The sequence below is a fragment of the Triplophysa dalaica genome, chromosome 12 (genome assembly GCF_015846415.1).
Source record: "Triplophysa dalaica isolate WHDGS20190420 chromosome 12, ASM1584641v1, whole genome shotgun sequence".
Classification (NCBI taxonomy): Eukaryota; Metazoa; Chordata; class Actinopteri; order Cypriniformes; family Nemacheilidae; genus Triplophysa; species Triplophysa dalaica.
Window position 1 is genome coordinate 2,316,250 of NC_079553.1, and position 23,076 is coordinate 2,339,325.

General features: G+C 36.9%; 2 protein-coding genes across 3 annotated transcripts; both read left to right on the plus strand.

The window, feature by feature from the left end:
• The first annotated feature begins 228 nt into the window (after window positions 1-228).
• Window positions 229-11,300, plus strand: prune (prune exopolyphosphatase). The gene is made up of 8 exons (XM_056761824.1): window positions 229-413; window positions 4,717-4,821; window positions 5,050-5,252; window positions 6,006-6,190; window positions 6,465-6,623; window positions 6,821-6,915; window positions 7,886-8,044; window positions 8,159-11,300. The coding sequence occupies exons 1-8, from the start codon at window positions 375-377 to the stop codon at window positions 8,567-8,569; spliced, it is 1,356 nt and encodes a 451-aa protein (XP_056617802.1). The 5' UTR covers window positions 229-374; the 3' UTR covers window positions 8,570-11,300.
• Window positions 11,301-11,469: 169 nt separating this feature from the next.
• On the plus strand, window positions 11,470-22,697 carry bnipl (BCL2 interacting protein like). Of its 2 annotated transcripts, none has more exons than XM_056761825.1 (10): window positions 11,470-11,735; window positions 15,536-15,616; window positions 17,211-17,281; window positions 17,763-18,014; window positions 18,093-18,284; window positions 18,403-18,505; window positions 18,590-18,721; window positions 20,928-21,014; window positions 21,098-21,196; window positions 21,396-22,697. In XM_056761825.1, the coding sequence occupies exons 1-10, from the start codon at window positions 11,692-11,694 to the stop codon at window positions 21,418-21,420; spliced, it is 1,086 nt and encodes a 361-aa protein (XP_056617803.1). In that variant the 5' UTR covers window positions 11,470-11,691; the 3' UTR covers window positions 21,421-22,697. The 2 variants fall into 2 exon arrangements, with proteins under 2 accessions (XP_056617803.1, XP_056617804.1); XM_056761826.1 differs by lacking the exon at window positions 11,470-11,735 and adding an exon at window positions 14,051-14,188.
• Window positions 22,698-23,076: the final 379 nt, after the last annotated feature.

Sequence of the window (23,076 nt, forward strand, 5' to 3'; positions counted from 1 at the left end):
ATCTAGATTAAATGTTTCATTACAATTTTGGGCAAAAACATGGTATGATTTATGTCACTTTTCAGAGAAATAAATTGAAGAAATATATTAAAATATAAACATTTAAATTTACCATCCCCCAAAAATGTACTCGCCTCAGATGTGATTTAAACGTAATCCAATTGTGCGGAGGAAAGAACTACATTTCCCAACAGTGTTACGCCTGTGCGTCAACACGCACTGTTTCTGCGAGTTCACGTTGTACTAGCAAAGCTCTAAATTCCACTGTCATATCGAGCGCACAGTGAGACGTGCACGTTTCAGAGGTACTTTGAAGTATTTTACACGTTTGGAGGATATTTCGCTACGTGAAAACCTTGAGACTCCGTGTGACAATGGAGGCTTATTTACGGAGCTGTCGCGACGTCCTGGAGGTAAGACTAGCGCGCGTGGTCTGCTGGTTTCACCCATTTTACGCACTTATTACGTGGTCCCCTCGTGAGTGCATACACTGTTTATGTTGAGAGCTTCATATAAATATTATTGTTTGCTGTAAATGATGGCACACTTGTTAAATACTGTATGCAACTGTTTGAAGTACACTTGATAGTGCACGAGTCGTAACGTTACTCGCGCTTAGACTCTGGCCCCTCGCGCCAATGACTGAAACGACTTCATGCTTTGACAGCAGACTAACATGATTGTTTTATTAATCTGTTAATTTTATTTCATGTTTTGTTCAAGAAACTTTCGTATAAGTTGTCATTTTGTGGGTCAGTGTTTTGAGGTTCCTGCACACGTTTATAAATAAACTTCAGTTGAGTTGACCCCAGAAAGTATTTAGAGAAGGTTGCATTTAGTAAAAAACTTCATCTCCAGAAGACTAACTTAAGTTTCTCTCCACTGTACGAATGTTGCATATTTTAAACCTTACAAACGTGTTTTTGATACATGACTACTTTAGATGAGATATTGACGATTGATTAATGTATGGCTTTACTATGAGTACTATATGTATACTGTGTTTACCATAGTAAACCAAGGTTGATTTTGTAAGGGTCGCTTTAAGATTGCACCCTTTTTGTTTGATACCTTTTCCTAAATATGTTTACAGGCGACTATAGTTCTTAATAATTTAGACAATTGGTATATTATAAAATATATATTTTTGAATATAATCTAAAGGATTATTTTTTCCTAGGGATGTTTAACACAATTCTGTGTTTTATATTCTGAGGAAAACTTTACCGTTTTTTTTCTCCGTTTTGTTTATGTGCGCATGTCTGACAGCGCAGTAGTAAAAGTCCCAAACGGAAGTCATAATAACGTATAAAAGTCCTCTCTCGAATCATGCAGTTGGTGTAGAAAGGTCAAAATGAAGAACTATTGTTGCATATGCAGGTATTTCGGACATGAGAAGAGATATAAAAATTAGGGCTGTCAAAAGATTAATCGCGATTAATCGCATTTAGAATAAAAGTTTGCGTTTACATAATATATGTCATATGACAGCACACAGATATATTTTTTGTACACAAACCTTTGTTCTGGATGCGATTAATCGCGATTAATCTTTTGACAGCCCTAATAAAAATTCAGCTTCTGAGCGTTTTCCCGCTGCATTTTTAATTTCTAAAAAGACTATCGACGATGACGTCACTGCACACGAGAAACCCGGCAAGTCTCGAAAAACGGGCTGATATAAACGTGGTTTTCTGCTATTATTATGCATGTAAACACGTGAAAACGGGCTGATTTGTGAAAGATATCCGTTATTTTGTGCATGTTAACGCACTCATTGTGTTCAGTCAATAAAAGCCATTCCCACTTTTCTAGATTTACGGCTTAGTGTTCTCCATTTCACGACTAAAGGTTAAAGCTGTTTGCTGAGACAATAATACCTGCTGCCTGGTGCATATGATCCCTACAGCATCAGTCAGAGCATCTCTCTACCCCTAACACTGTTGTTTGAAAGCCAAACACTGTGACACCTGGGGTCATCCACTGCTGGGAAGACATAGTGTTTGACCTGAAACTGTAAATCTCAGCCCATAGAAGCACGCAGAGTGGGGCTCTGTAACTAATTCAGTCAATGATTGAAGAAACAAAAAGGGAAAACAGCAAACATACACGGCTGCACTTGTGGTTAAAGTGCCTTTTGGCTCCAATGAAGCATAAGAGTTGCAAATATAGAGCGTGCCAGCGAGCCAAGTGCTCTTTCAAAATATTCTGTTGACCCAAGTCCCAGTGGTTCTATACTGTTTGCTCAGTGTCCCGTGGTCCATTTCACATCGCTGTGGCGGACTTCCCATCCGGCCTTCAGTTACGCACATGTAGGCATGATTTTCGAGCACTTCCCTATCCAACAAGATTTTTGAAGATGATTTTCGCTTGACAAAGAGAAAGAGAGAGAGAAGTGCGTACCCAAACCCTCGTCCATGTCCTCTGGCCAGCGCGAGCTGTGATCTCAGTCTGTGTTGACCAAACAGTCTGTCGTTCAGTATTTACAGCAAATCCCAGCTGGCCGCTTAGATCAGAGTACATCAATTGATCCTGATGTCACAGATAGCTTTTGTGTTAGGCTAGAGTAATGAAGAAGACTTACTGCTCATTAACACTGTGGGTGTCATTGTAAAGAGGGATAAGATGTTTTATAGGGAAGCGGGATGATGCATTCAAAGTGATTCTATTTTAAATGCTCTTCATCATGTGATTTTTAAGCAATGAAAGTAATAGGAGACACGCTCCAGTAGACAGAGCTATCATAGGGCTTTGCTATTTTTGGGCGATGTCATTATGTACTGATGTCAATCAAAAGCAGCACAAAATTAGTTTGGTCTTAATTCCCAGTTTTAGCACATATTGTGTTCAAATGTTATAGAGAAAACATGTCTGGCGTCTTGTGTCTGGTGGGAAGCCACAGATTGTGTTTTAGCTTTGGCACATTGCACCCCACCTCTCACTGGCTCTTAGTCATATAATGTTACTGGGTGATTGTAAGGGTGAGTTCAACATTGTTTGTGGGATGTTGAGCTGGATTTAAAGACGTCACCACAGGCAATCTATTGTTTCTGTTTGATGCATTTTCAGATTGAGGTGTATCTTACTGCAATCTTATTTCTCATTTATTTGTTGTAGGAAACCTGTCATTGGTAATTCATTTTAGTTCTCCAATGAGCTATTCCAGCATTTGGAGTCAAAACTTAAAATCGATAAATTTTTATGTGCACATTTATTAGGAAGAAACAATATTGCACCAACTGGCTATGGGAAGTCATAACTTAATCCTCCGGGACTCTTCAGTCATTTTTAACATTTCATTCATTCATTTAGGAAATGAATGTGAAATATTAAAACTCAGAGAATCTTTTGGTAGTACGAAGTACAAATCAGCGACTGTGCAGAAAAAAAGTGCACCGCAATCAAGAGTGCAAAATAGTGAAACACACACTAAAAAAATGAACTGGTATGGCTGCAATAGAACAAAATTTGAGAATTTGTAAAATAAAGTCAATAAATGAAATAGAAAAAGAGTCTCTCTCTCCTCTTTGACACACATGTGCGCTCACAAAATGTAAATAAATGTAAAAAATAAATCAATGGGGAGAAAAATGTATAATAATTAGGGCATAAATATTAATTAATACCAAAAAATTCTCTCAAAATGCAAAAAACTGAATGAAATAACAATTAATTGCAAAATGTTTGTGTAAATTGTTTGATTTATCGCTATCCATTCCTTATTTTGTTATACATTTTAATTATCAAATACTAAGTAACAAAAAGGCTTTCCGTGTGTTCCCTTTAGTTTATAAAAAGATTTTTATGTTTGACTGTTATTATAAACTTGGTACTTATCAAACAAAAAATATCTAAAAGTTGACAAAAAGTTGAAAAAAATACATTCTTTGAAATTGTCTAAATGTACATACAAATCCTAAATCATATTTGAACAGCTTGTGAATTCACAAACTACACTATAGAGAGCTATACTGGAACCTAGTGGTTACTCCAGTACAAATGCCACTAAACATGTTTTTCCTTTTTTTACAACGATTAAAAACAATTTGAATAGCCTATTCTCTGTTTAAACCTCAAATAATGCATTCATTGAAAAATTATTTTAAAATATAAAGTAATTTGTATTGTTTTCAGTGGGTAAAAATGGGTAATAGTTATTGCATACATATTAATGTTAAGTACAATCAAATTTAATAAAAAAAATATTGTCAATATATGCCATTAATTTCCTGAAAAAAGGAAGTTAGTTACATTATTTACCATTAAGGTTTCACTTACTTTTGACCGCTTAGGAGCCAAGTGTGACCCCTAAATGAAGTGTCCCAGAGGGTTAAACAAAGACCTTGTGTGGCTATTAATTAACCACCAAATATTGACTTAAAACAAGTTAAAACTTAAAAAAAGGTTGGTATTGACATTTGCTTGGAATTGCTCAAATGAAATGCATTAACTTTATCCCATCTTGGGGTTAAAGTGCTTTCTCAAGGTCACACTCTGTATATCCTGCTCCTGGGTCATTACTCTAGCTTTAGTACTGCACATGTTAGTTTTATTTTCTGGGTTTGATATTTTTATTTTTACCAAGTAGTACTGAGTTCTTATTTTAATGTTGTTCATCAGCTTGGTTTTATAGAGGCAACCAGACCTGCTCATGCTTTTAGACATTTTTGTCCTACAAAAGTCGAGCAGTCTGTGACATTGTTCACTTCTTCTCAGGGTGATTGTAAGGACAGCCCTGGGCTGCATATCATATTGGGGAATGAGGCTTGTGATACGGACTCTATGGTATCAGCCATGACCTTCGCCTACTTTCTTTCAAAGGTATGCTATGACCAACCTAGTACACTCACAAATAAACCCTTTTATAAAATGCTAAAGGTTGAACCTTTTCTGTACATTTTGTATCACTTGTACTGTGTTCAAGAAGCAGATCTGTGATGCTGATACACATTTTAAATGCTCTGTTCTAGTTGCTCTGTCGCTTAAACGATTCTGTACCGGAGATGGAGGGTTATTGATTTGCTCATCAGTATTGTTTACCTGTCGTAGACTCTGGACTCTAAAAGGGTACCGGTGCCTGTACTCAATATCCCTCGGCGTGAGTTTCACCTTCGTTCAGACAGCATCTTTCTGCTAAGAGAGAGCGGTCTGTCTTGGGAACATCTCCTCTTCAGGGACGAGGTGGATCTTCATAGCTTGCACAAGGCCAAAAAGCTGACGCTAACACTGGTCGACCATAACGTTCTGCCCAGGTCAGTATTGTGTTCTGAAGCACTTAACTGTACTCTATTGATGTTATATTTTATAAATACTCATATATAAATATGTTCCACTAGAGTTCTTATAGTTTGTCAAACCAGACGTGACTTGTTCGAATGAATCGCACTATTCGGGCGTAGTTGGACGCTCGAACGTTTTGAGTTTACTTGCTTTATTCGCGTGTGAAATTCACTTCACAACAATCGCAAATTCGTGTCATGGGAGGGGCTTCTGCTAGGCGGCTTCAGTCTCGTATATATTTATAGCTCAAATTGAGTAAAGAGCGTTTTTTGCAACTTACCAGATTGTCCGACCTCCTCATTCTTCCAAGCAAGATTGTTTTTATTCCTGTTTTGATAAAAGTAAGATGTATCGTACATTTCCAGGTATCCACATACGGCAACAATGATTTTGTCCATTGTTATTTCAGATTTGTGCCTCCGCTCGCTACGTCATAATCACGTCACCACTAGAGCAAGCACCTGACTGGTTACCGCAGCGCGAATATTCGCCAAAGTTCAGATTTTTCAACTCGCTCGACTGCGAATCACGTTATACACGTGTCAAATGCCCAAAATGCTCAATTCCAGTTCTCATATCTCGCGAATGGCACCGCATTGACTTAACATGTAAATCACTTGCGCATAACACTTTATTCGCATCTGGTGGGAACACAGCATTAGGAAGAAGATCAAAATAAATGTTTATTGAATGCTTATGGCAATGTTGATCTTTTTTATCTACAGCTCTGACAGGGATCTTGAAGACGCCGTTGTGGAAGTGATTGACCATCACCTCCACCAGAGGTCCTCATCTCCCTCATGCTCTGTCACCGTGGAGACTGTAGGCTCCTGTGCCACTCTTGTGACGGAGCGCATCGCCCAAAAAGCGCCTGACGTGCTGGACCAACAAGTGGCTCAGCTTTTATATGGTGAGCGTCATTGTGACACGGATAAACATGGAGAGGAATGTCTGCTCTCCCAGCAGGACCCCTGTTTTATTTGCTAGACACTGTTAGACATGGATGGACCCAGAACGGTTCAAGGGTCATTTAGCTGTTGGAGATTATCCAGAGTGAACTTAATTAGCAAAAACACCCTATTCTTTTGACACAATGTAATATCTGAATCAGTAGAAAGATAAGGTCTTGCAAACGTTACGAAGCGAAACATCTTGTGAAATGTATTTTTGCTTTCTGTTGACAGGTACCATAATCCTAGACTGTGTAAACATGGCGCCTGAGGCAGGTAAAGTCACCCCTAAGGACAGCCAGTACGCCATCTTTTTGGAGAAGCGTTTTCCAAAGCTGCCCCCGAGGGGCGCCCTGTTTCAATCCTTACAGAATGCCAAGTTTGATGTTTCAGGTCAGAGGATGTTTTATTGTGTAATATATCAAATATCCTTAACATTTTTCTATAGTCAATAATAAAAATACTGGAGTAGTTTATTTCAATTAATTAGCTCAAGACAGGATCGTTCAAATATACTGAATGAGATCTAGAGGTTAAATTTGTCTCCGATGATATAATATGAATGTATGTTATGTGGTTCTGTGTATCAGGTCTCTCCACTGAACAGATGCTGTTAAAAGACATGAAAGCTGCATCTGGTGGGGATCTACGACTGGCTGTCAGTGCCATTTATATGACACTAGAGGTCAGTGATGTTATGCACTTTCTTTTAATGCTCTCTTAAACAGAAACTTGCGATGAATCTTTTCGGGAAAGTTTGGCTGATTGTAGTTTTATGAAAATTCTGTGGTACTTTTGCCATTAGATCACTATTTTTTTTTTATTGTGCTTTTAAAAAACAGTATTCAACCACACACAAATGTACAAATACTTATTTAAACGGTTTTAATAGCTTCTGGCATTCCCATTAAACATTATCTGTTTTTTTGGATGTGTAACTTTTATAACTTTTTTAATATCATTCAATATTTATTATTCTTATTAAATTAAATAAATATTGTAATATTACTAATATTATTATTATATTTGGACATTTTATGCATAGACTGTTTCATCAGACACACGCACCTGTCCCAAAGTAAACTTACGGTCTGTGTTTGGTTATAATATAACAATCTATTTCTTATTTAATTTATATAAATATTATTAATTGTATTAAATTGAATATAAAATATACAATTATATTACAATTATTAATAAAAATAGTTATTTTATTTTGTAATTGCCTGTTTAAAGTTTGTGGTGGATACATTGGTGCATCCCTAAAGAAAATCTTAGGTGCTAATCTGCTCAATTCTTAAATCTTTGCTGTGCTTTTTCGGATTTAAATTCTCCCGATCACATGCAAATGACACGTTTCCTCTTGAGTGAAGCGAGTCTTGTGTGTTAACCTCAATACTCAGTTCCACAAAGCGATAGAGGAAATGTGGACATAGGAAATGTGAGGAGCTCTTGTTGTGGGCACGAAATGTGCTCATGTGCCCATCCTCATGACTCATGAACGCTTCTGTAATCCTGAAGAACAACTGATTCCAAGTTCCAAGGCACACCCTATCTCACTGCAGGGCTGGGCAGTCCGTCTCACACCCGCCAATTACACCGCATGTTAGCACACCTCTTCATCAAAAAGTTTGAATGTGTTTTCCTGTCTTTAGGATTTTCTACAGAGGCGTGGCCTGCAGCAAGACCTGTGTGAGTTCTGCCACAATCACAAATATAACCTACTGGTTGCCATGACGATCTCTTTCATCGATAACAAGGAGCCCTTCAGACAGCTTGCTGTCTACAGTTCCAGCACTCTCTACAGGGAAGAGGTACATCTAAAGTTAAAAGCGATCTTATTTACTTTACTGTCCAACCAAATGACATAATGTCACCAAAATGTAGTAAGTTACTCGACCTCTTATTTGATTTTTCTGTTTTTATAGATCTGTAAAGCGCTAGAGAAAGCCAGAAACCCCAGTTTGGATCTTAAGCCAGTGGGCAGTCCATATTTGGATATCAAAACCTATATACAGGGTAACACGTTGGCATCACGCAAGAAGGTATTTCCTATAATCACAGACTTCCTGAAAGAGTGGGAAAGTAAAGTATTTCAAAGCGGAAACATGGAGGACTTGTATCTGGATGATGAATCCAATCAGGACCAGAGTTACTCGCATCAATGTGCGGAGGATGCTGGGAACGAGGACGATAGCCGAGTCCCCCCAACGCCGATGAACAGTCTGGTTGACGGCTGTCCTTTGGACAACGGCCTGCCGAAAATCTGTCCCGAGGTTTTGGTGGAGAAAGTTAGCAAGATGGCCAGCATGGAGGATGAGTCTCCTGACGGACAGTGATGTAGGAGCTGTTGTGTCAAAGAGTTCATCATAGGAGCTGGAGACGGCCAGTCCTTTATGACAGCCTACAGATGCAGTGCATATACAGCAGTGGTGCACAAGGGTGAGGAAACGAAGCGGCAATTTTTTTTATCGTCTGCAAGCTGGTACAACGAGGTCATAGGAGGACTTTCTTTTGACTTAACGGATTGGTACATTGAATGCAGCATTACATGCGTTATATCTATCATAAGGGTCGCTCAAGTCTGTATTGCTGGACGATAAATTCCCTAGTTATTAATTGGGCATATTCATATTTTGTCATTAATTATTTAAATTGATAAGGTGTGGCTTTGACCCACGTCATTTTTTAACAGTGTTCAGATCATTTGGGGATTATCTTAAACGAATGATTTAATTTGGTCCAATGATTGACAACGTGCATCCAGTGCTTGTAAAAAAAATGGAAAAGTAAACCATCTGAGTTATGTATAATGCCCCGGCATACTTCTGTAATGTCAATCCAGTGAAGTGTCTTAAGGCCATTGCACATTGAGTCAGAAATTTGCGTCCAAAATTTCCTCACGTTTAAAAATAAATACGACCTCGCGTTTTGTCAATCACATTTACACACTGCCTCCAACATTTTCATCCGTCATAAGACTGGGCTTGAATTTCTGCATTTTTCGCACCTGTAGCGTTTATTTTGAGAAGCGTTTTGACAATTCAGAGACACCGTACAAACCAGCACCAAATACGGAAAAACGCATAAGAAAATTTCTGACTGTATGTGCAAAGATCTTTAATGTTACAAATAAACGCAACATTGAAAATCTAGATACTCTGTGGTATAGATGTAAACAAAGAAGGTGTTTCCCGAAATGTTCTCTGTGGCTGTTTAATGGCATGTTGTTGATTCCCTCGTGAACTAATTGAAACTTGTTCATAGGTTTGTAAGAAGTGAACTGAAAGTGCATTTACACTAATACACTTACTGAGCCAGTAAATGGTTCATAAGCAAAAATGTGAAGCCTGCATTTTTGTTAATGCATCTGCATGACAAATTTTAGCCTTGTGTGAATACCAAGTTCAAATAATCAAGTTTATAACTTTAGCTGTTATGGTTCTGGTCACATGCATGCTAGGCTTCCATTGTAAGTGTTACTGTAAATATGTTTCCAGTTTATTCTTGCAAGCTGAGGTACGAGTAAACGTTTTGTCTATGGTTATCAAGAGTGTCACAGATGTGTTTCATATGTACGGTTAATAACACATTTCCCAGTGATTGTAAGTGATGAAAAACGAGACCAATCCTTATGAGGCCATTTGTAGATGTACTATATGTTAGCTCAAATGCTGATAGCTAAAATCTCAGTTTTATGTAAAACCAAGGAGGTACGAACCTTTAGGTCTGTGGGAGGCATTTTAAGCATTTAATCATTTTAAATGATAGTTTCCCTTGTACTTTGTATTATTTTAGCTTTTATTATTTATTGATTTAGGTTTTGTCTACATATATTTTAAGCTTAAATGTGTGGAGTGGTCCTATTAGAGGCTTATCCAACTCCAGTTCTGGAGGTCCAGGTATATCAAACCAAAACAATCCCACCGCAGAAACGTAAAGTTTTACAATTCATTTGTATGAATTCATACGTTCTTATTTCAGAGGATTTGCTTTCGAGCTAGTGAAGTTAGTGTGAGGGGCGGGGTTAGGGGTGGAGCCGCCGTATTGCTTTTTTTCTAGTAACCGTACGTTTTTGTGCGATTCCCGCGGATAAGCATCCTCGTAAAATAGTTACGGATTCCTGTGAGATCAGGTTGATAAAAAACGCATCAGAAGAGGGTATTGCGTCCTGCGGCCCCCTAGTAAAGGAGTTGAATATCTCTGCTTTATAATTTGGTTAATGGATTGCAGTTTATTTACTGGTGTGTATATGACCGGAATTATAACATCAAAGACCATCACATTAGTATATACAACTTATTTGGTAGTTACAAAAGCTCAATTACAAGGTCCTGATTGGAAAAAACATACAGTTTTAAAGGTACAGTGTTTCATTTTTTGGAGGATCTATTGACAGAAATGCAGTATAATAAACATTACTATATCTTCAGAGAAAGAGATTACACAATGAAGCGTTATGTTTTTATTACCTTAGACTGAGCTATTTCTATCTACATACGCCGCGGGTCCCCTTATACTATCCCCATATAATACGCCATGTTCTGTCAGCCGTCGTCTCGTTTTGAACAGGTGGAGCGAGTGGTCATTTCAATTCTAAACCTTGCCATTAGATTTCACTGACTGGACCTTTAAATCATTTGGATTATTAACATGTGGATTACTAAAATTGAATTTTAGTTTGAACAGATATCGGCCTCTGGTATTGAAGTTGTAGCATATGATATGAGATCATATTCTGATGTTGTAGGGTACTTCTGTGTTGTGTATACTATACTGTTAATAAACCATGACTGATGATGGTGAACACCGAGCATTGCTGCATGCTGCCTGAGGAAATAGCACATTGTTTTATTTCCAAATGAGTCTGCCAATCTGTAAAGAACGACAAATCAGTTTTTATGGTCTGACATTTCAAGGTACATGTATTCGTGTGCTGTTATTGTTGTGAAGCAGGACATGCAGAATCACCTACTGTATCACATGTATTTTGATGCGAAAACCTTTTTTTATTTCAAATCGCAAACTTTGTAATATTCATTGAATATGAATAAACTCCTGTTCATTGTTTGATTTGTACAACTATTATCTGTGTACACATCGTATTATACATGCAAGACATGAAGTCCACGGAAGAGGTTTTTAATCCCAGGGGTATTAGGACCATGCAGCCATGCGTGTTTGTTGCGGCTTCCTCCACCTTCCCAACCTTCCCTGTGGGGGAGCAGAAGTGCTCAGAGCGGCTGAGCCAATGGGAAATGGACAATGCAGTCAGCAGAAGTCAGAAATGTTGAAAAACCTGTAGTGACAGTCAGGGTGAGTTTCCTCACACGAGACACCAGATACAGTCATAGATACTGTATTGTATTGTTGGGAAAGCTAATGAAACCGCTCGGCCCCACTTATGGTCTTCAACTGAGTGCATTTCTAATCTAGACCCTTTCTTTGAAAGAAATTTGTTATGGGGACTTACTCGGACCAAAAGGATGGGGACCTGCAAAATGGGTAAGTCTTTACATTTAAATGAAGGTTTTTTTATGTAAAAATTCTCGCCGTAGATGTTGAAGGAACATGAAGAACTGATGATATATTATGATGCGATTACTGTATGTTTAATTGTTTTCAGGATTTACCTGATCAAAACGCATTGACGAACTCAAAACAAACAACACGAGAGCACTGTTGATTTAGAAATTGGAAAAAGTGTCATGAAGTAAACAACAGTAAGACTTACAAGAAATCCTTCTGTATCGTGTTATGTGGAAAGAGGATTTAAAAAAAAGGAAGTGGAAGTTAAAACTGATTTCCGGTGGTTTGCCAGCCTTCTTGAATAATATTAAAGTCTAGTAACGGCGAAGGACGACTGTTCCCAATGGCTTCACTAGTTTTGCTATTTACTTAGGACACAATAAGGCTTGCATATAGTGTTACTCGTGATATATACAGAAGCAAAGCTACAAAATGTCACCGAAAGTATCTTAAAAGTGGGAAAATATGATGTAAACAATCTTTATAATCACAAACTTTACATTGAAATTATATGAGGGTATGATTTCCATCAGTAACACTACAATAACACATGCATTTAGATTATACAATTTAACATGGAGATTAAAACATGTTACGCAATAATTTTACTACAGTCCAATCCTCTTGAATCCTCATAATTTATTGTTATTTTCACTAAGAACCCCTTCATGCCCAGACAAAACCAGAATGCATGGAATTTAATCGTGAAGTTTATGTGATGAGAGTCAGTCTAATAACGCCTTTATTGCAACAGTAAATATCAGAATGTATCACTGAAATATACAAGCACATCTATTGTTTTACAACCAGTAATTACAAATAAATATCACAAATATAATTTCTCATTGATAATGGCTTTTGTTTGCCTAAAATATAATTTGATATGATTTGCTTTTAAGACAATAAGGAAAGATCAACAAGATTTTTGCGAATGTTTTGTTATTGAATGTCTGCCTTGAAAAGTTATATCAGATGTTAACGTATAATCTATAAGCAGTCTTGTCTTGTATTGTGTATGTTTCACAATAACATGTTTGATACACAGACAGATCTGATCTAGGTGTAAATGAGTTTAATGCTAGCTTCACATCACATGAACAGGTTCAGTTATGGTTCACATATGACATAATCAGAATAAAACAAAACAAGATTGTCTGCATTTGTGCCACGTGTAATTATAAGGTGCTGACGTAACAAAAGTGTACAAGTAATGCTTGAGGTGTGAACAAGAACCGGTTTTATTAAACGGCCAAGGTTACCCTTACGAAAATTAACCATGTTTTCTTTTTTGTGGGACAAGTGTAATGACCATGTTTTTTTTTGTGCATTGATTACCATGATTTTACTACAGTGACCATCATTTACTATGTTTTTTACAAAAAATGTTTTTCAAAACCATGGTTATTCTGTGATCACCATTCTTTTACTACAGTTACCCTGTTTTTTAGGTTTTACCTGTAGTATAGCCATGATAAATTGTGTCTTGTGGGTCAATTTTTCGATATTTAAATTTTTACATAATCTGAAAACTGAATAAATAAGCTTTCTATTGATGTATGAGTTGTTAGAATATAACAATATCTGGCTGAGATACGACCATTTAAAACTCAGGAATCTGAGAGTGCAAAAAAATCTAAATATTGAGAAAATCACTTTTGAAGTTGTTTATCAGAGGCACTGTGGCAGGCCATCCACTCACAAAAATAAAGTTTTGATGTATTTACTGTAGGAAATGTACAAAATATCTTCATGGAACATGATCTTTACTTAATCTCCTAATGATATTTGGCATAAAAGAAAAATCTATAATTTTGCCCCACACAATGAATTTTTGTCTTTTACAAAAAATGTTCCCGTTCTACTTAAGACTGCTTTTGTGATCATTTTGTTTATAATATAATGTAGTGTAGTTTTTAATCAACCACATCATTAACACAATCTATGAATCCATTAGAGAAACTCGTTTTACTTTCATTCGTTCAATGTGCATTTTGTCATGTCAATATCATGTTACTAGGGTTTTATTGTAGTAATTAAGCCTATAGTAATGTCAAAACGCCTCCGTAATTGTGTTAATAACCATTAATTTCGTTTCTTATTGACTTGACGAATTAAAAGATTCTGTGATTTATCTCCAAAATGTTTTATTCGGTAGAGCTCACCTAGTACTCGGTAAGTGGGCGGGGCTACTGAACACCTCTCAGGTGCAAAGAGAACGTCATCATGCGAGGCGCGCTCTGATTGGCTGGACGGGTTCTGTGTCTGGCATGTTGGTGTTTGGCTTTGGTGAGGTCGATTTTAAAGGCGGAAAGCGAACAACATTATTATTAACAAATTATAACACCGGATGGCAATGCTTCTGTTTTTCTTATTAAATGAAAACGCGTTTTGTTTTTGAAACGCACTGTTTTTGGGTTAGTGGTGAGAAGGTGAGTTCTGCATACATTGTCATTATTTACATATGTCCAGAGAGAGCGATGTGACGGGCGTTAGCCAGCTTTACACACACCTGTTTTACATACAATCTGCCACAACATGCTCTCAAATGATTTAAATGTCTTCCAATCTGTTTACATTTATCTCATTTTAAAATTGTAGTTAACTCTGCCCTCAAAAGTAGTTTTTTGTCTTCATAATATTTGGTCATTTGCAGTTTACCAATGTTTATTGATTGGTACTAACACTAATCTAAAATCTCAAAGCATATATTATTTCAACCCTGCCTCAGTAAGTCTGGAATGTACTTAAAGTAGGATAGATAAGGATTTTAAATCAATCAAATCATCAATATCTCTTCATATTTGAACTAATAATAATGGCAGAAATATGTTACAATTCTAATTGTGCCTAAATGTCGTATCTCGCTCTTTATTGTGTTGTCTGTGTTATAATTTTCCTTTCAAATTACACATTACACGACAATGAAATCTATAAAATAATATTTGATTCTTTATCAGTACAGAACTTACAAAAATAGAACTTTGCATCCTTGTTTTCTTAAGACAAAGTAAAGCAATTTATAAATTGAGATTGTCATATTAAATCAAATAACTTCAATAATTCCAATTTGGTCTGTGGTAATGATTCGTGTCCTATTAAAGCAGCTAAATCTGTCCAGAGGTTTTCCAGTTCCCAGAATGCTTTGCATGGCTGAATAATGAAGGTAAATGTGGAAATAAAGTGTTATGTAATGCATTTTTAAACAAGATGAGAAATAAGAAGACTTATTAATGCGTTGTGTTGTGGTTTTTTTTAAGTTTCTGTTATGTTGATGGTTTTGAGAGGTAACCACAGTGCAGAAGAGAAGACTATTTGCTTAGACTTATCAAGATCAGCTTTGAATGTTGAAATAGTGTTTTTTCAGTGGAAATGCCTGAGCCAGGGCCGGCTCTTGCTTCTGCCGGTCCAAACTGCAAAACAAAACAATGGGTAGTTTTGTGTAACCACTGTCCATGATTGAAGTGTACTGAGTGATGTTCACTGGAGGGAAATCATGTCCTCATCTAATATTTTTATTCGGAAAATACTTCAGTACAAGCAGCTGTTTGCCCTTCTACAATCAATTCAGTCTTTTACTGAACATCTCACTGTGCCTGACGTTATATCTGAAAGCAAACACTTGAAGCATTCACCTAAGGGCTATATCAATATATTGAGAGGTGGTCTACGTGAAAACTAACAAAGCAGAACATTCGCTTAGATACACAAAGCCAACATCCTCTGGAGTTAGAGTTTAAGCGACAATCCTCCTATAAATGTTTCAATTTGTCCTGCAGGTATTCAGAAAACAGCAAGACATCTGCTTTCATTCCAGACATGGAGCTCAGGGAGGAGTGGCAAGACGAGGAATTTCCCAGGTAATCCGTTCTAACAAGTTCACACACCTTCACGTGTCCATCTCAAACTGAGCACCGACGCAACTACAATGACCCTGAAATGGATTATGAGACTTATTTATAGTGACATACTGTATTCAAAAAGACGATGTTTGACATTAGATCAAAATAAGTTATTGAAAATGAAATACAGCTGCTGACCAGTTCAGAATTATTTTCAGTTTTTCTGAATTTACTATTTATAGATATAAGTTTAGGTAAATTGATCAGTTTTGTTTCATTCTGTGAACTACTAACAATATTTCTCCCAAATTTCAAAATAAGAATATTCTTACTATTTGCATTTATTTACAGAAAATGAAAACTGGAGAAACAGGTCAAAATAACAGAAAAGATGCTCTGTATTTTTTAAGAGCTCAAATACTACAGAAAGAAAACAAGTTCATATTCACTTTTAAGCAATAAAACAATAATATTTGTACATGTAAAAGTAAAAATGAGATATACTGTACATATATTTATGTGATTTCCTCTATGTTTATCAGTTTTTCACATTGCTGTTGGATGACTTAGTCGCTCCTGAGCTTTGATTTTGTTGAAACATTGTAATGACCACAATACATCTAGAAATGCTGATTTAATGAACATTTGGAATGGTATTTTATTTTTTCCACGGCTTTATACACTCACATAAAGGATTATTAGGAACACCATACTTATACTGTGTTTGAACCCCTTTCGCCTTCAGAACTGCCTTAATTCTACGTGGCATTGATTCAACAAGGTGCTGAAAGCATTCTTTAGAAATGTTGGCCCATATTGATAGGATAGCATCTTGCAGTTGATGGAGATTTGTGGGATGCACGAAGCTCCCGTTCCACCACATCCCAAAGATGCTCTATTGGGTTGAGATCTGGTGACTGTAGGGGCCATTTTACTACAGTTAACTCATTGTCATGTTCAAGAAACCAATCTGAAATGATTGGAGCTTTGTGACATGGTGCATTATCCTGCTGGAAGTAGCCATCAGAGGATGAGTACATGGTGGTCATAAAGGGATGGACATGGTCAGAAACAATGCTCAGGTAGGCCGTGGCATTAAAACGATGCCCAATTGGCACTAAGGGCACTAAAGTGTGCCAAGAAAACATCCCCCACATCATTACATCACCAACATAATTGCATTAATGAGAAATTGAACAGGTGTTCCTAATAATCCTTTAGGTGAGTGTATATTCCAATATATACATTTGTAAATCGCTTTGGATTAAATCGCCTGCTAAATGAATACATGTATATGTAAAATATGAAGAGTTTGGTTCCAAAATGAGATAACTCAGAAATCATGTTTTGTATTATGTTATCATGTTTTATTGGGTTAGTTAGCTGTATTTTCTGAGTTATTATGGCTTAAATTAAAACAAACCAACTGCAGTTTCATTGATATCAACTGGAATAAAAAAAAATTGAGGAACCAAACTCTTCATATATCGCTTTTGACTTTCAGTTTACAGTATTAAATGATTTATTTGGAATAAATCCCAATTGATTTAATATTTTGTTATCTTTAAGAGATGCATTAAGATCATTGTAAATGCTGTGATGTATGTTTCAGGCCTCTTCCTGAGGATTCACACGATCCTGATGATGAAGATGAAAGCTCCGGAGCTGACAGTAACAGGCCTGGTAATCTCATTTCTCCATTTCATACCTGCTTGAAATATCCGGTCCCTTTATTTCCCCAGTATTGACTTTGTGTGTTTGTGATAAGCTGTTAGCGTAGTTCTATTGTAGTTGTCAGCCTCTGACGGCACACCCTCTGTTAATTCCTGACCGTCTGATGCATATTCCACACAATAATGTCAGCAGCTGGCTCAGAGTCACCAGATCCATTTTGTTTGATCGACTCGCAGATCAACAATATTTTTTGTGCACATTTGTTTAGGATTTCTCGAACACATTTTTCAGCTTTGTTACCATCTTTACATAGACCTGTAACCAAACCCCATTATTTGAATACATTTTCTGCATTTTATTATCGTGGCTTTGTGTATAATTTCCCATAACCTCCACCCTGAAGAAAATAACTGTGGTAGTGAGCAGTGCTTGTGTGATCTGTTTGGGGTAAAAAAACATTTTTCGTCTCTTTATATTTTGTTTCTGCTAGTCCCACCGACCAGCCTGGCCCTGACCGGCAACAGTGTCCGAAAGAAGCGTCTAGTGGCACCTTCTCTTAATCTCACTTTGGATAAAATCTCTACTGACCGGAGCTTGAAATCTGACGAGTTTGATGCTTCTGCGCTGTCGCCGTCTTACGAAGATGATCCAGACCTGGATATTAACCTTGAGGCTTTAGAAACACCTTCAGACAGCGAGTCCTGCAACTTTCCAGACAGCATGCGCGATTTGGAGTGGGAAGGTATAAAACTGTTTCGACATTGAATGCATTTGGTTGGTACTTGGGAAACTGTTTAGCAAATGGAAATATTTATTGCAGATGATCTTCCTAAAATGGGCAAAGCGGCGCTCAGGAAGGGCAGTTTGCTGGATCAGGCAGAAATGGGACACTTGGAGTTGGATCAGGTGGATGGTAATGGTGTGCGATGGAGATGCTTCCATATTGGCGGGCAGGACTATCAGGTCAACATGAGCGTTCTGGAACCTTACCTCCAAGTTCTCTCCCATGGAGGTGAGGTGTTTGGGTACAAAGTGTGATCACGTGATTCGGTTAAATTCAAGTTTGTTTACAATGTTACATCGTTGCTTTACAGGAGAGTTAAATGATGATTTCTTTTTGATCTTTTAAGGGTATTTTGGGGACGGATCTACAGCCGTCATCATGTTTACCTCCTGCTACCTACCAGAAAATACAATACAACATTATGAATATGTGATGGACAATCTCTTCAGGTAACTGGAATCCCTATTCTGCGTTATTTTGAGCTACTCTCTCTGTATTCTGTTGGTATAATCACGATTTATATATTGATTTAGGTTCATCATTGGCACGCTTGACCTGATGGTGTCTGAGAATTACATACTAGTGTATTTGTGTGGCATGGCTCCTCGCAATAAGATGCCCGGCATTAAATGGCTCAGGCAATGTTACACATCCATTGACAGAAGGTAAGTGGAATATTTATATTTATTGATATAACTTAAGTTATAAAGAATATTAACTGCAAGATTATTGGCCTAATGAAATAAAACATCAAACTAACTGTAAAAACTGAGTTTTGAAAAAGGTAAAATGATAAAAGAGTTAGCAGGTGAAATGAAATGTGTTACTTGCGATTACTGTATTTACGCACATCTCAAAATATTAGCTTAAATGTCAAACTCTCACTAAAATCCCTACTCTTATTTCAGTTTAATGTGCAGAGACAAACAATCTCTGCAAAGTAAACATTTTGACAAGCTCGACTTTCACATGAAATGTAAACACTATGGCTTTGTGCCCATATCAAAACATCTCTCTTGTTTGTTTAAGCATCCTGACCAGCCTGACATAGAAACCTTGTTTAACCAATCAAACGAGGTATGGGGCGGGGCTATCTGTTTTCTGAAATCATTTCACAAATTAGTGTACACTTTGATGTCAGGGAACACTCTTTAAAAACAATCCTTACTTTCGCAATTCCTCTAGGAGGTGATGCTAGCTAAACAAAATAAAGGAAACTACAGGCAAACATATCAGATGTCCAGTAGAGGGCGCCTGTGATCTGAATGTGGTGGACCTCAGTTGAGTCCAGTTCCTGTAGATCATGAGAAGCTATGGCTCTTTCTTCATACCTCTCAAATGAAATATGACAGGAATGTTTTGACTCGTACGTTGATAACGGTGTTATCAGAATTCTGACAGACATTCCAGAGATAACCTCTGACCCTTTCCCAGCTATGATGTTATTTGGATATATTTAGAACGTGTGGGTCATGGAGGATTAGTGTTGTAGCTCATCTGTACTCTCTAATGCCGGTGTGGCTTTTTGTAATGAAAGTCATATGAATAGGAATATAAATAAACCTTCATAAAGTACATTCTCAAATTATTACATTCAACACGTCGCGTCTATCTTGACTCATATCTTGCACCTTAACCTCCCTTTTTATTAGATTTATGTCTAATTTCTCAATATTCTGGCCGGGTTTTTACAGTTGTAGTTCGTTGTAGTCGGCATGAATTCATATGAAGGTTAACTCAGAAATGTTTATGTGAGGAATTTGTGCTCCCAGTGAATTCAGGGACTTTTCTAGAATTGAACATGTGAGATTTATGTAAGAAATGAGGAAATGAAGAGTCTGTGATGTTTAAAGACAGCCTGATCTGTCATGACCACTAATTATGAATCATTGCATGAGGTGTCCTCTCAGAAATCATGCTGCTGACTTTACAGACGGAGGAAGAAAAAACAAACAAACATTGTCAGACATGATATCATAGATTTGCGAAGGAACTGTTATAGGGTGGAAAAATAGCTGGAAAACCCCGATGATCAGTTTCTGTAACCTGGATACTTTCTGGAAACGTTGACCTTTTGCTAAATATATAAATAGTGGGCGTTATAGCTTAAATACTGCATAAAAAAACCGTGGGTTTTTCTGTGATCTATAAGAATACTTGAATGGTAGTAAATTTAATCGACTTTCTTTGTTAAATGGACAATTAAACCCAAAATAAAAATTGTCGTCATTTACTCGCCCTCGATTTGTTCCAAATCTGTATAAATGACTAGTTCTGATAAACACAGAGAAAAATACTTGGGAGAATGCTTGTAACCAAACAGATCTTGATCACCATTGACTATCAAAGTAGGAAAATTGACAATGATAGTCAAAAGTGCCCCAGAACTTGTTTTGCTTTTTCACATTCTTCAAAGTATCTTCTTTTATGAACAAAGAAATGACGAAATACAATTTGCTACTACCATGACAGTCAATGGTGGCAAAGAACAAAGGCAGATCTGGAACATCTCGAGGGTGAGTTTTGGGTGAACTGTTCCTTTAACAAAAAACCCAAACCCTTGATATCTGTAAGAAACCAAAATGAATGTGACGTGAAATTCCTTGATACATTAGATCATCCTTGGGCGATGAAACCAAAGGAATAGTGTACAACAAACCAGCGTCTCCAAGTTTCTGCCTGTCTGAGGCTTGTTTGATTCAACCGCCCTGCCTCTCGCCCTTTCACACAACTGACATCCAGCCATTAAAGTCTCGTGACGTCATGTTCGATTGGCAAATATCTCAATTTCCTCTTGTTAAAGAAACAATCTGTTGTTATTTATTTGACTTTTTCAAACTGCTGGGTCAAATATGTAATTTCTCTCTGCAGATTAAGGAAGGACCTGAAAGGTCTTCTTGTGGTTCACCCTGCGTGGTACGTGAGAGCTTTAATCACAGTCATCAAACCTTTCATCAGGTGAGCACAGATACTCTTTCACTCGGCAGGCCCAGATAAAACGGTGTAGTCATCATGTATGGATTAACTCTTTCTTCTTGCAGTGAGAAGTTTGGCAGGAAGATGCGCTTCATCCACAGTTTGCAGGAACTGGCTGAGTTTGTTCCTGTGGACCAGCTGCAAATCCCAGAAAGCATCAGAGAGTGAGTCCGCATCACGGCTGCACGTTAAGTTATTGTGAGACACCTGGCTGAAGGTGTAAATAGCCAAGCCACTTTCACAATTTTGGGCTAAAACAATGTTATTTTTTCATACATTTTACTAAATTAATGAGTTGAGAATTCAATGCATACTGTTTGAACTCACATACAAAGACAAATCTTGTTTTGTTTTATTTCGCAGGTATGATGAGCAGCTCAACAGGTGAAGGTGTCTGATGCAAACATTGATGTGTACATACTGTATAGACTTCACACTGGGGTGACCGGGGTTAAAGGTCAAGCTTCAGGGCATTGACGGAAAACCACTTCCTGCAGACTATACAAAAGGACAGTGTCTGGAGGAGAGACACATCTGTGTCATCCTATTGAGCTCGCATGATGAGAATACTGCGAGGAACATGAAAGATCTCCATTGATCTAAACTTTTACAAAACAAACCTAAACACAGCGTTTCATAGACAACCAAATCAAGTTTATACCTTTAGAAAAGGTAGTTTGAACATATAAAAGCTTGCCAAGTTGAGGGAATATTTTTAAGGCTGTCGAGTTTCACTTTTTCATGTTTAGATTTTTTTATATGATGATGTGGCCAAAGATGGATTGATTTGATCGCACAGAGCTAACATAATGGTACAGGTAAATATTAGAATATAATTAAATAACGTCGTATGGATCTTTATTCATATATGCACCAAGTTTACAACAATGTCTCATTGTAAGTCTAATCTTTATCTGAAAGTCATATAAACTATGATTTATATAATAATTGCTTAGAGTAATTCTTTATACTATTATCTTTCATCCAGAGCCTGCAATTACAGGGATTTGATTTTCTTTCTGTTTGGTTTTATGAAATAGCTTTCTAAATAGATTTTGTTTGTGGTTATTTTTCTGAAGAATAAGTTTAATTTACAGATTTAATCATCTTCAATCCAGACATAATTAAATCTAGCAGTGGTGATGACTCAAATGTTTGATGCAGAATCAAAGAGCTGAAAGAAACAAAGGGGTATTTTATTTCTGCACTGCGAAAAATGATTAGTTGTTTTTTGTTCATTTAAAGGCGGTTGACTTAAAATGTCAAGTTAGTTCAACTTAATATAAGTAAACTCAATGTCTTTTTCAATTGACTAAACTCATTTAGTTTTTCGTTTTAAGGCAACCAGGTAAACCTTTTTTTTTTTTAAGTTGAACCAACAATTTTTTGTTGTTTTTGTAAGGTGATCTGTTTTTTTCTTTATATTAGTGTATATATGTTAAATATTGATATTAAAATATATGTGAGGGGGTTTTCTTCTTGAAGACGGTGGAGAAACGTTCTCTTCGGTTCAGCTGCTGTTTGTAAACGGCCCTTTCATTTATTAGATTCTCCTATGTGCAAATATTTATACAAGGTCACACTTGAACAACCTGGACGTTCAACAGCAGACGTGTACTACATCTTTTTACAATATGTATGGCAATAAATGATTATACTGTTAAACATATGCTTTGATGTCTCTTATATTATAAAGTTAGAGATCTCTTTTTTTAATCTTTTGACGGTCACCATGGAAACATTCTTGAGCCTTTCAGGAAACTAGCTTTGCCAGGGTGAGGAAGTGAAGGTAGCTGAGAGGTGAAACTTTATGCATTGAAATCATAAACAGGAATAGAGACTTAACTATTGGAAAGTTAAATAACAGATTCCTTTTGTAACTTCAACATAACATGTTGTGCAAGAGATACAAATAACTTTTCATCACTGTGTTTTGAAGTAGCTGTATCATGATAATCGAGTCAAATATCTAATTCCTTTTATGTAAAAAGTAAATACAGTTAGTACACCACAGCTGTTTTGAAGTTTTCCACGCCATTGTTTG